Source organism: Schistocerca americana, chromosome 1 (genome assembly GCF_021461395.2).
Source record: "Schistocerca americana isolate TAMUIC-IGC-003095 chromosome 1, iqSchAmer2.1, whole genome shotgun sequence".
NCBI lineage: Eukaryota > Metazoa > Arthropoda > Insecta > Orthoptera > Acrididae > Schistocerca > Schistocerca americana.
In genome coordinates, this window is record NC_060119.1 from 641,255,542 (window position 1) to 641,269,854 (window position 14,313).

The 14,313-nt window shown below is 39.4% G+C and overlaps 1 protein-coding gene across 1 annotated transcript in view; it reads right to left on the reverse strand.

The window, feature by feature from the left end:
• Positions 1-315: 315 nt before the first annotated feature.
• LOC124584853 (neuroligin 4-like) overlaps positions 316-14,313 on the reverse strand; it is a 300,880-nt gene continuing 286,882 nt past the window's right edge. The window contains exon 10 of the mRNA XM_047131372.1: positions 316-1,975. Coding sequence (XP_046987328.1) covers positions 1,748-1,975 — 228 coding nt within the window. The 3' untranslated portion in view covers positions 316-1,747. The remainder of the gene's footprint in view (positions 1,976-14,313) is intronic.

Genomic DNA, 14,313 nt, shown 5'->3' on the forward strand with positions numbered 1-14,313 from the left:
AACATGTCATTAATAAAATGTTGTTTATGGCTATGCAACAGGAATATATCAGATGTATTACTGAGCATGGTTACGCTCTTTTTTTACCATTTTTACCAGGGCATGAAATATTGCAGGGGTGTAGCTGAGGCTTAGAGGAGAGAGAGAGAGAGAGAGAGAGAGAGATGGAGCGGGGGGAGGAGAGGGAGAGAGAAAGAGAGAGGGGGGAGGAGGGAGAGGGAGAGAGAGGGGGAGGGAGGGAAGAGAGAGAGAGAGAGAGGGGGGGGGGGAGGGGAGAGAGAGAGAGAGAGAGAGAGAGAGAGAGAGAGAGAGAGAGAGAGAGAGAGAGAGAGGGGAGTGAAGCAGAAAGGGATTGAGGGTGGGAGGAGTGAGGGGAGGAAAGGAAGTACAAATGAGAGGGGCTTGAAATTTGAGAAGCAAGGAAAGAAAGAAATGCCTTTAAAATGCATGAAATTGATGTACAGTACTATTACACAGCGACTTTAGGGAGTACAATACATGAGGTCATTCACGAAGAACAATAGCCACATAATGTGTTGCAACAACAACAATAATAGTAATAATTATTATTAACATAATCACAGGATGACAAAAGGCTGATGATAAAAGGTATCATTTCATCTGAATTGGATCAGTGATGTGCTTAGTGCAGTTTTGATCCTTTCAACATTTGTACAGTTTTGGTGACTTAGGAATATCACAAAATAGCTCATGAATGTTGCCTCACATAAGAATATATTCACTGAAACATACCTTTTACTGCTGCTGAATAAGAATTTATTGTTGAACTGCTTTGTAATCAGTTATCACTGTTGTTATTATTATTGGTATTTTTCTGTTTGTGCCTAATTTATTGTGCAGTTTCAGTGAAGAAACAAAAATAAGTCTTCAGAGAGATGCATGGAACATTTGTGAATCTTGATTGTAAACATTTGTGTTGACAGTTGTCACATTAGAGCATATCAGTAATACTATTATCAACATACAAAAAGTGAAGATAGAGAAAGACATCTAGAAGTTTGCAGCCCCCACTTTTTCCTCTGATGGGGAGTCACTGCTTCCTGCTGCTTAGGAAATGAAAATGGTTTGTCTTCAGAATCTATTTTAATTGAATGAAAAGAAAACCTTGCTCAACATCACAGTATGTGCTGCACTTGATTTTCTGTGTAGTAGTATAGTTGAGCAGCAGAACAAAATCACATCACTGCTTTCACACTGTAGAACAACTGCTGTTATCACAGTCTCACATTTCTGGTTGTAACGCTCATTTTCCTACAGTACCTGCACTGGTCTGGATGTTTCTCTGCACATATTTCTGACACTCAGCTGATCAGATAAATTATGGCAAAAGACAGAAATCCACTCACGTAATATTTTCTGGAATTTGTATCCACCATTATCTGGTAATTATGATTTCAATATTAATTCATTGTAGTCTGATATTACAAAATGCAGCATGTTTCTGAATGACAGAACACCAAAAACAAATTAGGAGACAATTCCAAAATGATAATTCACCAAATTGCATTATAGAAAAATGTTCTAAAATGAAGTAGGCCTGATATTCAAGGCTTGTCATAATCATACAGGAAAGCACATTAATATAAGTTTCACACAATGTGCTCTGTGGCCTTTTTGATGCATTAAATCCATTTGGAATAACACAGAAGGGCAAATTCTGCTGTGTAATCCATGTCTGCAATGTCAACTGAAAGACTTGGGGGGCCGAGATCGACTACTCAAACTATCAGACAGAAATCTCTTGTATCTGAACACGTTTCTTTGCTGTTGCAGGAGTTGGCATGCCACCACCAACTTGACGGAGGATTCCTGGGGCTGGAGGATGATTCTTGGGAGGTGGCGGTGGATCAGGGATGGACCCACTTCCAGCAATGGTGCTGGCACCTGGGCAGCAGCGCTTGGACGGCGACGAGCGGAATTCTCGCAGAGGCATCTCATTACCAGCCAGGGGTATCTGTAACAAGACAATATGTAGAGGCAGTCTGTAGAATTTCAGACCACAGTTAGTATGCTGTTTACAGGATAGCTAGACTTTATTGTGAAAATATTTCAGAAGCCCAAGAATAAGTAGGCTTGTAATCTTTATTTCTGAAGAGCCTTCAAAATCAAATAAATTAATTACTTAGACAACATTAGTTAGAAGTTTATAGCTATAAAACTGTAATTTCCAAGCTTTTGCAGCTGAATTAGACTACTAATTCCTATTTGGGATGTATGTGTCAAATGAAGAGAAGAGACGTCTTGCAAAAGCTAAACTCTACAAAGTCAGACCTTCAGTTCTAAAATGTTTTCAAGTACAATTACTAATCTTTTGGATGACTTTGGTGTTCACAAAATTTCTTAATTTATATTTGTTGAATTTAAAAACAGGCTTTTATTGCAGAAGTCTTTATTTTTATTTATGACTAGTTTCATTCTGTGTGATTAACACCAGATATGTCTGTCTTGTTAAAGCAGTTTAGCAAGAGTGATATATCTGATGATGATGGCCATACATAAGGGTCAGTCAAATGGAAAGAAGTAAGTAAACTGTTTATTATTTCAAAAGTAATCAGCATAACTATAAATATGTTCATTCGACTGTGGTCAATGCCTTTATGGAAAACTGTTTGCAGTTGCCTACAGAACTATGATTGTATCCAGGCATGCACCTCTTTGTCTGAAGCAAACTGATAGCCATGAAATATGGAAATTGCATCTGGAGAGAGTCGGACTCAGGATGTACAGTGAACCCTGAAATCCTAAAAACCTAGAAAGAGCCAGGAATTTTCAAAACCAGGAAAAAACTAGGAAAAAACTTGTATTTTATTTAAAAATCTGTATTTTTAAAAGTTTTTTGGTACCATACCCATATTGACACATTATGGGTTTAAACCATCTGTGGTATTTCAAATAAGATGCAGATATTCAAAGGGGAATCTAGATGTCACACACATAACATATGTTGGTAATTCAATATTTATACAATGATTCATAATTGTTTTATACCTGTTGAGTTGTTGCATGTGGTGGGGATCCGAGATCCGAGGAAGCTGATTCGTGGTACTGGTACCGCAAGAGAGGCGGGAGAGGTGGAAGAATTCATTTCTTTGAAGTCTGGCATAAAGTACATGTCAGCTACTATGGTAGAAATACATGGGAGTAATAAGTTTTGTTAATGAGCGTATGGCATTGGTGGCCGGGAGACCCCTCGCGGGACAGTTCGGCCACCGCTCCACATGTTCTTTAACGCCGCTATGGCGACTTGCGAGTGAATGAGGATGAAATGATGATGAAAGACACACAACACCCAGTCATCTCGAGGCAGAGAAAATCCCTGACCCCACTAGGAATCGAACCCGGGACTCAGTGCGTGGGAAGCAAGAACGCTACCGCAAAACCACAAGCTCCAGACTGGACATAAGTTTTGTAAAAGCGTTTTATAGGTATGTTCATATTCAGTTTAGCACAATGTCCAAAATTGCATTAAGCCTGTTGTAATGCTTACTGTTAGATTGTTGTAGTTAGCAGGGAAGGTTTTAAAGAAGGTGTATAGTTAATTGAAAGTCTAATTCTCATATTCTGGATGAATATAGTCTGAGTAATTTACATGCCATGAGTTATGTGCACAATTTCTAACTATAATACTTGACTTTTTGTGTGAAACCTTCAACATATGAATATATCTCTTAATGAGTGGATTATGACAGCATTTTGAATTTCTAAATTTGGTCAATAATTTCATAAAATATAGAAAATAAAATTTTGTTGCCCTTGGAAGGTGTTAGGCAACTTGCAACTGCAACCAGGTTTGACTGTTGGTTGCTTGGTAAGTGTGAGGTAAGTTGTAAATGATGACAGTGAGTTTGAAGAGCGTACAGACTGAGACTTGAGACTCATATTTGCTCTCTTATGCACTCAGGATTCTACTCAATTGTGGATATGAGAAACCTCACTCGCATTCTTAAAATATGTGGTGGTATAGGTTAGATCCAGACTAGGGAAGAAAGTGAGGATGGGAAGAAATATTCAGTTGCACAGGGTTCTTCATTATTTATTTTTTATTTTATTTATTTATTTTTTTATAGGAGGAAGGTGGGTGTTTCATTCCAATTTTGAGAAATATTATAAATCATTTTTAGTCTGAAGTACAATTAATTAATTTGTAAATGTGTATTATTTATTAGCTAATATAGAGTGTGTTGTTTTTAAAAGGAGGTCCAGTATCAGACAAAGTGATATATTCAAAGCCACAGAATGGTCCAGGGAATCAGTATGCAATGCAGTCATCTACATCTACATTCTTCTAAATTTTCACTCTGCAAGCCACCCAATGGTATGTGGCAGAGGGCAATTTACGTGCCACTGTCACTACCTCCCTTTCCTGTTCCAGTCACGTATGGTTCGTGGGAAGAACGACTGCCGGAAAGCCTCTGTGCGCACTCAAATCTCTCTAATTTTACATTCGTGATCTCCTCGGGAGGTATAAGTAGGGGGAAGCAATATATTCGATATCTCATCCAGAAACGCACCCTCTCAAAACCTGGACAGCAAGCTACACCACAATGCAGAGCACCTCCCTTGCAGAGTCTGCCACTTGTCTTTGCTAAACATCTCCATAACACTATTACGCTTACCAAATAACCCTGTGACAAAATGCACCGCTCTTCTTTGGATCTTCTCTATCTCCTCTGTCAACCTAACCTGGTACAAATCCCACACTGGTGAGCAATACTCAAGTATTGGTCGAACGAGTGTTTTGCAAGCCACCTCCTTTGTTGATGGACTACATTTTCTAAGGACTCTCCCAATGAATCTCAACCTGGCACCCACCTTACTAACAATTAATTTTATATGATCATTCCACTTCAAATCATTCCATACGCATGCTCCCAGATATTTTACAGAAGTAACTGCTACCAGTGTTTGTTCCACAATCATATAATCATACTGTAAAGGATACTTCTTTCTATGTATTTGCAAGACATTACATTTGTCTATGTTAAGGGTCAGTTGCTACTCCCTGCACCGAGTGCCTATCTGCTGCAGATCTTCCTGCATTTCGCTACAATTTTTTGATGCTGCAACTTCTCTGTATACTACAGCATCATCCGCAAAAAGCTGCATGGAACTTCCGATGCCATATACTAGGTAATTTATATATATTGTGAAAAGCAATGGTCCCACAACACTCCACTGTGGCATGCCAGAGGTTACTTTAATGTCTATAGACGTCTCTCCATTGAGAACAACATGCTGTGTTCTGATTGCTAAAAACTCTTCAATCCAGCCACATAGCTGGTCTGATATTCCGTAGGCTCTTACTTTGTTTATCAGGCGACAGTGCGGAACTGTATCGAATGCCTTCTGGAAGTCAAGAAAAATGGCATCTACCTGAGAGCCTGTATCTAATATTTGCTGGGTTTCATGAACAAATAAAGTGTATTGGGTCTCACACGATCGCTGTTTCCAGAATCCATGTTGATTCCTCAAGAGTAGATTCTGGGTTTCCAGAAATGACATAATACATGAGTAAAAAACATGTTCTAAAATTCTACAACAGATTGATGTGAGAGATATAGGCCTATAGTTTTGCACATCTGCTTGATGACCCTTCTTGAAAACTGGGACTACCTGTGCTCTTTTCCAATCATTTGGAACCTTCTGTTCCTCTAGAAACTTGCGATACAAGGCTGTTAGAAGGGGGAAAGTTCTTTCGCATACTCTGTGTAGAATCAAATTGGTATCCCATCAGGTCCAGTGGACTTTCCTCTGTTGAGTGATTTCAGTTGCTTTTCTATTCCTGGGACACTTATTTCGATGTCAGCTATTTTTTAGTTCATGCGAGGATTTTGAGAAGGACCTGCAGTGCGGTCTTCCTCTGTGAAACAGCTTTGGAAAAAGGTTTTTAGTATTTCAGCTTTATGTGTGTCATCCCCTGTTTCAATGCCATCATCATCCGAGAGTGTCTGGATATGCTGCTTCAATCCACTTACTGATTTAACTTAAGACCAGAACTTCCTAGGATTTTCTGTCAAGTCGGTACATAGAATTTTACTTTAGAATTCACTGACTGCTTCACGCATAGCCCTCCTTATGCTAACTTTGGCATGGTTTAGCTTCTGTTTGTCTGAGAGGTATTGGCTGCATTTAAACTTGCAGTGAAGCTCTCTTTGCTTTCGCAGTAGTTTCCTAACTTTGTTGTTGAACCACGGTGGGTTTTTCCTGTCCCTCACAGTTTTACTCGGCACATACCTGTCTAAAACACATTTTACAATTGCCTTGAACTTTTTCCATAAACACTCAACATTGTCAGCATCAGAACAGAAATTTTCATTTTGATCTGTTACGTAGTCTGAAATCTGCCTCCTATTGCTCTTGCTAAACAGATAAACCTTCCTCCCTTTTTTTATATTCCTATTTACTTCCATATTCAGGGATGCTGCAATGGCCTTATGATCACTGGCTCCATATTCTGTGCTTACAGAGTCGAAAAGTTAGGGTCTGTTTGTTATCAGTAGGTCCAAGATGTTATCTCCATGAGTTGGTTCTCTGTTTAATTGCTCGACGTAATTTTTGGATAGTGCACTCAGTATAATGTCACTCGATGCTCTGTCCCTACCATCCATCCTAAACATCTGAGTGTCCCAGTCTATATCTGGTAAGTTGAAATCTCCACCTAAGACTATAACATGCTGAGGAAATTTATGTGAAATGTATTCCAGATTTTCTCTCAGTTGTTCTGCCACTAATGCTGCTGAGTCAGGAGGTCAGTAAAAGGAGCCAATTATTAACCTAGCTTGGTTGTTGAGTATAACCTCCACCCATAATAATTCACAGGAACTATCCACTTCTATTTCACTGTAGGATAAACTACTACTAACAGCGACAAACACGCCACCACTGGTTGCATGCAATCTATCCTTTCTAAACACCATCTGTGCCTTTTATAAAAATTTCAGCAGAATTTATCTCTGTCTTCATCCAGCTTTGCGTACCTATAATGATTTCAGCTTTGGTGCTTTCTATCAGCACTTGAAATTCCGGTACATTACCAACGCAGCTTCAACAGTTTACAATTACAATACCAATTGCTGCTTGGTCCCCGCATGTCCTGACCTTGCCCCGCACCCTTTGAGGCTGTTGCCCTTTCTGTACTTGCCCGAGGCCATTTAACCTAAAAAACCACCCAGTCCATGCCACACAACCCCTGCTACCTATGTAGCCACCTGCTGTGTGTAATGGACCCCTGACCTATCCAGCGGAACACGAAACCCCACCACACTATGGTGCAAGTTGAGGAATCTGCAGCCCACATGGTCGCAGAACCGTCTGAGCCTCTGATTCAGACCCTACACTTTGCTCTGTACCAAAGGTCCGGAGTCAGTCCTGTTGACGATGCTGCAGATGGTGAGCTCTGCTTTCATCCCGATAGGGAAACTGGCAGTCTTCACCAAATCAGACAGCCGCTGGAAGCCAGAGAGGATTTCCTCCGATCCATAGCGACACACATCATTGGTGTCAACATGGGCGACCACCTGCAGATAGGTGCACCCTGTACCCTACATGGCATTCGGGAGGACCCTTTCCACATCTGGAATGACTTCCCCCGGTATGCACAATGAGTGATTTTCTTCCCCATCCTTGCAGCCATATCCCTAAGGGCCCCATTATGCGCCTGATGTTGGAGCTCCCAACTACCAGTAAGCCCACCCTCTGCAACCACCCAGATCTTGCAGACTGAAGGGCAACCTCTGGAACAGGACAAGCAGCCATGTATGGCCGAAGATCAGCATCAGCCGGAAAGAGAGCTTGAAACTGGTTCATCAGACAAACTGGAGAGGCCTTCCGTTCAGCTGTTCAGAATGTCTTTTGCCCCCTGCCACACCTCGAGATGATCTCCCACTCTACCACAGGTGAGGGGTCAGCCTCAATGTGGGCAGTATCCCGGGGAGCCACAGTTGTAGTCCGATCAGGGGATGTGTGGGACGAGCTGGCTGTACCCGACAAACCCCCATCCGGACCCCCACAGTGATGCCCATTGGCAACAGCCTCAAGCTGTGTGACCGAAGCCAACACTGCCTGAAGCTGGGAGCGAAGGGATGCCAACTCAGCCAGCATCCGAACACAGCAGTCGCAGTCCCTATCCGTGCGAAATACTCTTGTGCAAAGAATGTCTGAACTAATCTACAGAGAGCACAAACAATTTGACACAAAATTTAAGCAGTTATTAAAATAGAAGATTGCCTAGTAAATGCAGTAATGCTGCCACTTGTGCACTGCTGTCACACTGCTCAGCGGCAAAAGGCTGCCAGTAACATACAAAGACTATTTGAAAGAAATAAACAAATGACAGATGACTATATGAATATTTACTGTCAGATGGTGTTACATGACCTAAAATTTTGTGGTGTTTGTGACTATCAGGAGTCATTTGTCAGGTCAGAGCTCATCAGACTGTGTAGTGTTATCCCCTTCATTATTTCTGGAAAGTCAAATTGCAAAGAAAATGCAATTGCAAAGATCAAAACTTTGCTACAACATTGTATACAGATTGACATCATACATGACTTGTGAACTTGCTGACCTGACCGACAAATGTGAAATGATCACACTCGTATTTGATGAAAGAACAAATATGGTTTCTCAAAAACTCAGATGGATTTATATGTACAATTTTGGGACCATGACAAATCATTAAAAAATACATATTCTTTAATTCTCTTTTTCTTAAATTTACAAGGCAAATGATTTTCTTGAAGGTGTAAAAAGATCATGGGATTTGGAAAACCCCAAAAAATTTTGCAATTGTTAATGGACAGACCAAAGGTGAGTTTAAAACTTTTGAATGACTTAGACAAGGAACTAAAAGACTCCTTCAGTTGTCTACAACTGCTACAATTTTGTACCTGCACTTTGTACATATTACATGGCTCTTTAAAAACAGAAATATCCAAAAAGTAATCGGAAAATTGTGTTATTTTTGAGAGTGATCTATTATTTATTTCATGATTCATCTGCACAAAGGTCACAATACACTGAGACAAACATATCTTCATCTTCCTCTAAGTCATTCTGTGGAGTGTGATGGGTCAAAAATGCCAATGCTGCTGAAAAAGCTGTGGAAATTCTTGAACACATTTGAACTTATGTTACCAAGAGATAAATAAATCAAAAACTATTCCTCAGTCATCAAGTTTCAGAGTTGTTTCTGAACCTGTCAAGGACAAATTGCTAGCTGCGTAACTGACATTCTTCAGTTCAACAGCATGTTTGTTGGCACCATATTTACTCAGTTTTCAGAGTGATGTCCTGATGGCCCCATTTCTGTGTGAAGTACTATGTATCTGAAGAGGAAATATTATTGCTGAAGGAAAATATGTGACCGTGAATTACTGGCATAGTAGAGAATTCACGAGAAAGATCACCACTCAGATACAACTCAATATGCGCAGTTTCCTGCTTGAATCCAGAAATCACATTAAACCAGGAAATAGGGTTCAAAGGCAGACCATGTCATACTTGAATTTGTGGAGATCTGCAGAGAAAAAAAGCACTGAAGATGAGATGAAATGTTATAAGATAAGTGGAAATCATCTTGATAAATTCTGGCTTAATATAATCAATTTATTTTCAAAGCCACACCTAAATTTCTGAAATGTTGTGCAAATTATATTAATAATCTCATATGGAAATGCTTCTGTTGAATGAGGCTTTTCTGCAAATTCTGAAATTATAGTTGAAAATCAAACAGGAAAAAGCCCTATTGCTCAAAGATACATATATGACACAGTCCAGGATGCAAATGGAGTTGACAATTTCAACATTGACAAAAGTTTTATACACTGGTTTTGCAATGCACATTCTTTGCCCAAAGAAAATATGAAACATAAGAAAGGGAAGGTGAAACAGAAGAGGATGAACAAATGAAAGCAAGCTGAAATCAAGGAATTAGAAATGAAAAGAGCACATATGTTGAGTGATGCCTCAAAGATTTTGTCAGAAAAAGAAAATTTACAGAAATGATTTATTCATTTTTATCATGATAAATTTCTAGTTTGTTTCCCTTAATCAAAAAGCTACACTGTATATGTATTTGTAAGAGCAGAATTTATAATTTTTGTTTTGTATTTCTTATTGCACGTAAATAAAAATACATTATTTAATATTTTGAAAATATTTTAATTTTATGTGTGATATAACTTGTAACTAATTATGCATCTCTGATAATTATCAATATAAAGTTTGGAAAAGGATTGTTTAGTCTCAAAATTAATAAAAAAGTAAAATGGAAATAATTTTCCTATAAAAACTGGGGAAAAATTGTGGACTTGAAAATTATCAATTGCTTGACACCTCTGGACTATATGGAGAAAGTATAAGTTTGTTGTGACTACACTGCAGAAGTTTTGCTGGGAAGCTCTTACACATCTTCCTTACAGCCCCAATTTCTGCCCATACATTTTCAATATTTTTGAAGCCCTGAAGGAAGACGCTTGTGGCTGTCAGTTTGCTTCAGATGAAAAGGTGCATGCCTGGGCACAGTCATGGTTCTGTAGACATGTGTAAACATTTTCCCATGAAGCCACTAACTACCTTGTAACGCAGTGGGACAAATGTATTAGCAGTTACGTTGATTACTTTTGAAATAATAAGCAGTTTACTAACTTTTTGTCTGTCTGTTTCATTTTAATTTTTCATAAAAATTACAGAAAAGCTGTTGTGGTTAAAGAGAATTTAAATTCAATAAATTTTGAACTTTGGATCACTTTGTCCTTGAATGTGATTATGCCATATTTCATTAATTTATATTGGCCCATGCTTGACAGTGCACTTTACCAATATGTTAGAAAAAGCTAAATTCAAAAAACTGATTTTTCAGGGGATCATATCTTGGGATCCTTTGATCAGAGAGATATGTCATCAAATGTTTTGGATTGCCATTGGCCTAGTGATAATTCACATGCCTCTCAGAAGAATGGGCGTACTGTAGCTATCCTACTGTACAGTGTCAAAATTTAAACACTACACACTTCCTCCAGTCCAGGCAAATTGAGAAAATTTGTTGGATCCTTTCAATTAGGTGTCTTCTATGGTGAACATGAGGTAGGTTGTTCATGGGTGTGAAAACTCTGAAAACCTATGATCTTTGGTTACTATAAGTACCAGTTGTAGGAATGACCACATATATCACTTCTATTCATGGCAGATGGTCAAAATTTTTACCATATACCCTTAAGATGATTTTCCCAGGCAGCTTTGAAACTTTTCGTGATATCTTCTTCAGTTATCAAGACACAGACGTTTAAGGTTACCATATTTACACAGAAAATAACAAAAGCCAGTTTTAGCCATTTTTTCCTGTGCTCTACAGTTATCTGATGAACTGAACTTAGCAAATGGCTGAAATTTTAATTGTACATTCTTTAGACATTCACCCAGAAACACCATTTATCTGTTTAAAAAAAAATCTGTATTCAGTATCAAATAGACCCAAAAAATTATGATCTCCGGTTGCCAAAAGCACCGCTTGTGGGGGCACACACTTCTGTAATTTCTGTTCATGGGAAATTGTCAACATTTTTGTCATATACTCATAAAACAATATTTTGAGGAACCTTGAAACTTTTTTCTGTATCACTATCCATTACCCAGATTCAGAAGTTCAAAGTTACCATACATAAGCATATAAAATAATACTCAATAACTGCAGTTGTAACTGATGTAGTGAGCACATGTCAAGGGATCTGTGCTTACCAAACTATGTTTTTAGTCACAATTTTTCCACGAATAAATTTTTGTGATGTGCTGCCTCTTTATAACAGGCACTACTTGCCTATAAAGGCTGTCTTGACCTGGAAATTATTCAATGGTGCCCCCTGGCAACATAAGCACCTTATGAACATTTATTTTGTTACACAAAAATCCTTTGTAATTGCAAATCAGACACTTCAGTTGTGCATTTGTATGTAAAGTTGTGAAAGTGAACTTGAGGAGCACAAGAAAGGAGAATATGTTTCTCTTTTAGAGACTCTGGCAGTAAATTCGGGAACCAGCTAGCTGCCTTAATCCTCACTCCACTTTCTTCACAAAAAATTTGGCATGCAAACATAGCAATTTTTTGTGCTGAAAGAGAGTAGCAGAAAGACAATGACAATAGAGGGGAGAGGAGAAAGTGCCAGTGAAAGAGGAAGAGAGAGGAGACAGTGATTGTGGTGAGAGAGTGAGTGGCAATGAAGGTTAAAGAGAGGTGAATGAAGACAATAGCAATTGGAGCCAAAGAGAGAGAAGATACTAACAGTCAGTGGAATACAGTGGCAGCAAAAGAAAAAGAGAGAAGGATGGAAATAGAAGTAGTGGGAGCAAAAGCAAGAGGAGACAGTGAAAATGAAACATAGAGATGAATGGAGACCATACATACATAGGCTTGGGGGTCTGGACCTTCCATGACCAGCAAACTTAAATATGTGGATACAGAGGATGAGGTTGCCTTTTGGAGTACAGAATTTTAAACATGTGAGTACAGAGGAAAAAATAAGTTGGCCCTCACAGAAATATTGAAATGATGAAGTGTTGTGGAACAGTGGCAGTGGCAATGAAAGACAAAAGGAGACAGGCAAGTGAGAGAGGATGCAGTGGCAGTGGGATATACTGTAAATCAGTGGGAGAAAAAGGAGACAGTGGGAGAGAGACATTTATAGACAGTGACAGTGAGAGGGAAATGCCAAGTATGAAGTTTAACTTGAAAGAGAGAGAGAGAGAGAGAGAGAGAGAGAGAGAGAGAGAGAGAGAGAGAGACTGAGTAAAAGGATTTAGAATTTTTTATGTTAAAAGGGTGTGAATATGTTAGTATGAAAAAATTCAATGAGGAATGTGATATTAGAATTGAGGTAGCTGGCCTCTCCATTTTTCTATCAGAGACTTTTAAAGAGGAACTTATTCATCTTTTTGTGCTCTGACAGGAGTATATTTCTGTTGATAATTGTTATTTTGGTTTAATGTTTGTGTAGTGCCAATGGCCTTGATGCAATGGTAACACCAGTTCTCATCAGATCACTGAAGTTAAGTGCTGTCAGGCTTGGTTAGGACTTGAATGGGTCACTGTCCACATCTGCTGAGCGCTATTGGCAAGTGGGGTGCACTTAGCGCCTGTGAGGTCATTGATGAGGTCCTTGATTGACAAGCAGAAACACCAGTTATGAAAACTGACAATGGCTGGGAGAGTGTGTGCTTACCACATGCACAATATCTGCCTCAGATGATGCCTCAGTGCTGAGGATGACAAGGCACCTTTAAATAAGTTTCTTGGATATTGTTTGTTGTTCTATAAGATGGGGAATGACCTTTTAAAAACCTGATGTAACAACACATTGCTCAGAACTTTACTCAGATTTAACTGTGGGGAACATTTGAGTCTCTATAAAGGTTTGAAACAAGAGTTGCCATGTGTGTTGATTTCAATTTTTCAAAGGCAAATAGGAGTGAATAGATCAAGAGAACTGTATTAACTGCAATATAAAAAGGATGGATTGCTACTCTCTACATAGAGGAGGCACTGAGCAGGAGACAGGCATATTAAAAAAGATAAAAAGCACTGCTCGATATTATTAGCTATTGGACAAAGTCCTTCATCAGACTTAGACAAAACAAGAGACAAGCACATTCACACATGCATAACTTAAACACACACTGTCATCTTTGGGCATTGACTGTGACTGCTTCTGAAGTGAGCAGCTATCTTTCCTGGGTGTGTAGTGGGGTATAGAAGAAGTGCTGGGCAAGGACGGGCAGGGACAGCAAGGAAGGCATGGGGGAAAATTCTAGTGCTGCTGGTGGGAGCATTCACAAAGTGGTGAGAACACAATAATGGGATGCTAAATGGAGCATTGTGAGGCTGCATTGTGTGATGAGGGGCGTGGGGGGGGGGGGGAGGGGGTAGAAGGGGAGTGAGGAGAAGAAGAGAAGAGAATATGACTATACAGGTTCACTGGCCGGATAGTTGGCATGTGTAGGGCTAGAGTGGGAGTAGGGAAGAGTGGGTATAGGTTGGTGGAGGACATTAACTAAGAATAGTTGAGGCCAGGGGGTTATGGGAACAAAGAATATGTTGCAAGGAGAGTTCCCACCTGTGCAGTTCAGAAAACATGGTATTGGTGGGAAGAATCCAAATGATAAAGTCTGTGTAGTTGTTAAAGTTGAGTGCACACTGTTCAGTGGTATGTTTGTGTACTGAGTGGTCCTGATGCCTCCTGGCTACAGTTTGGTGATGGTCTTTCATGTAGAGAGTCAGCTTGTTAGTGGTCACACCCATGT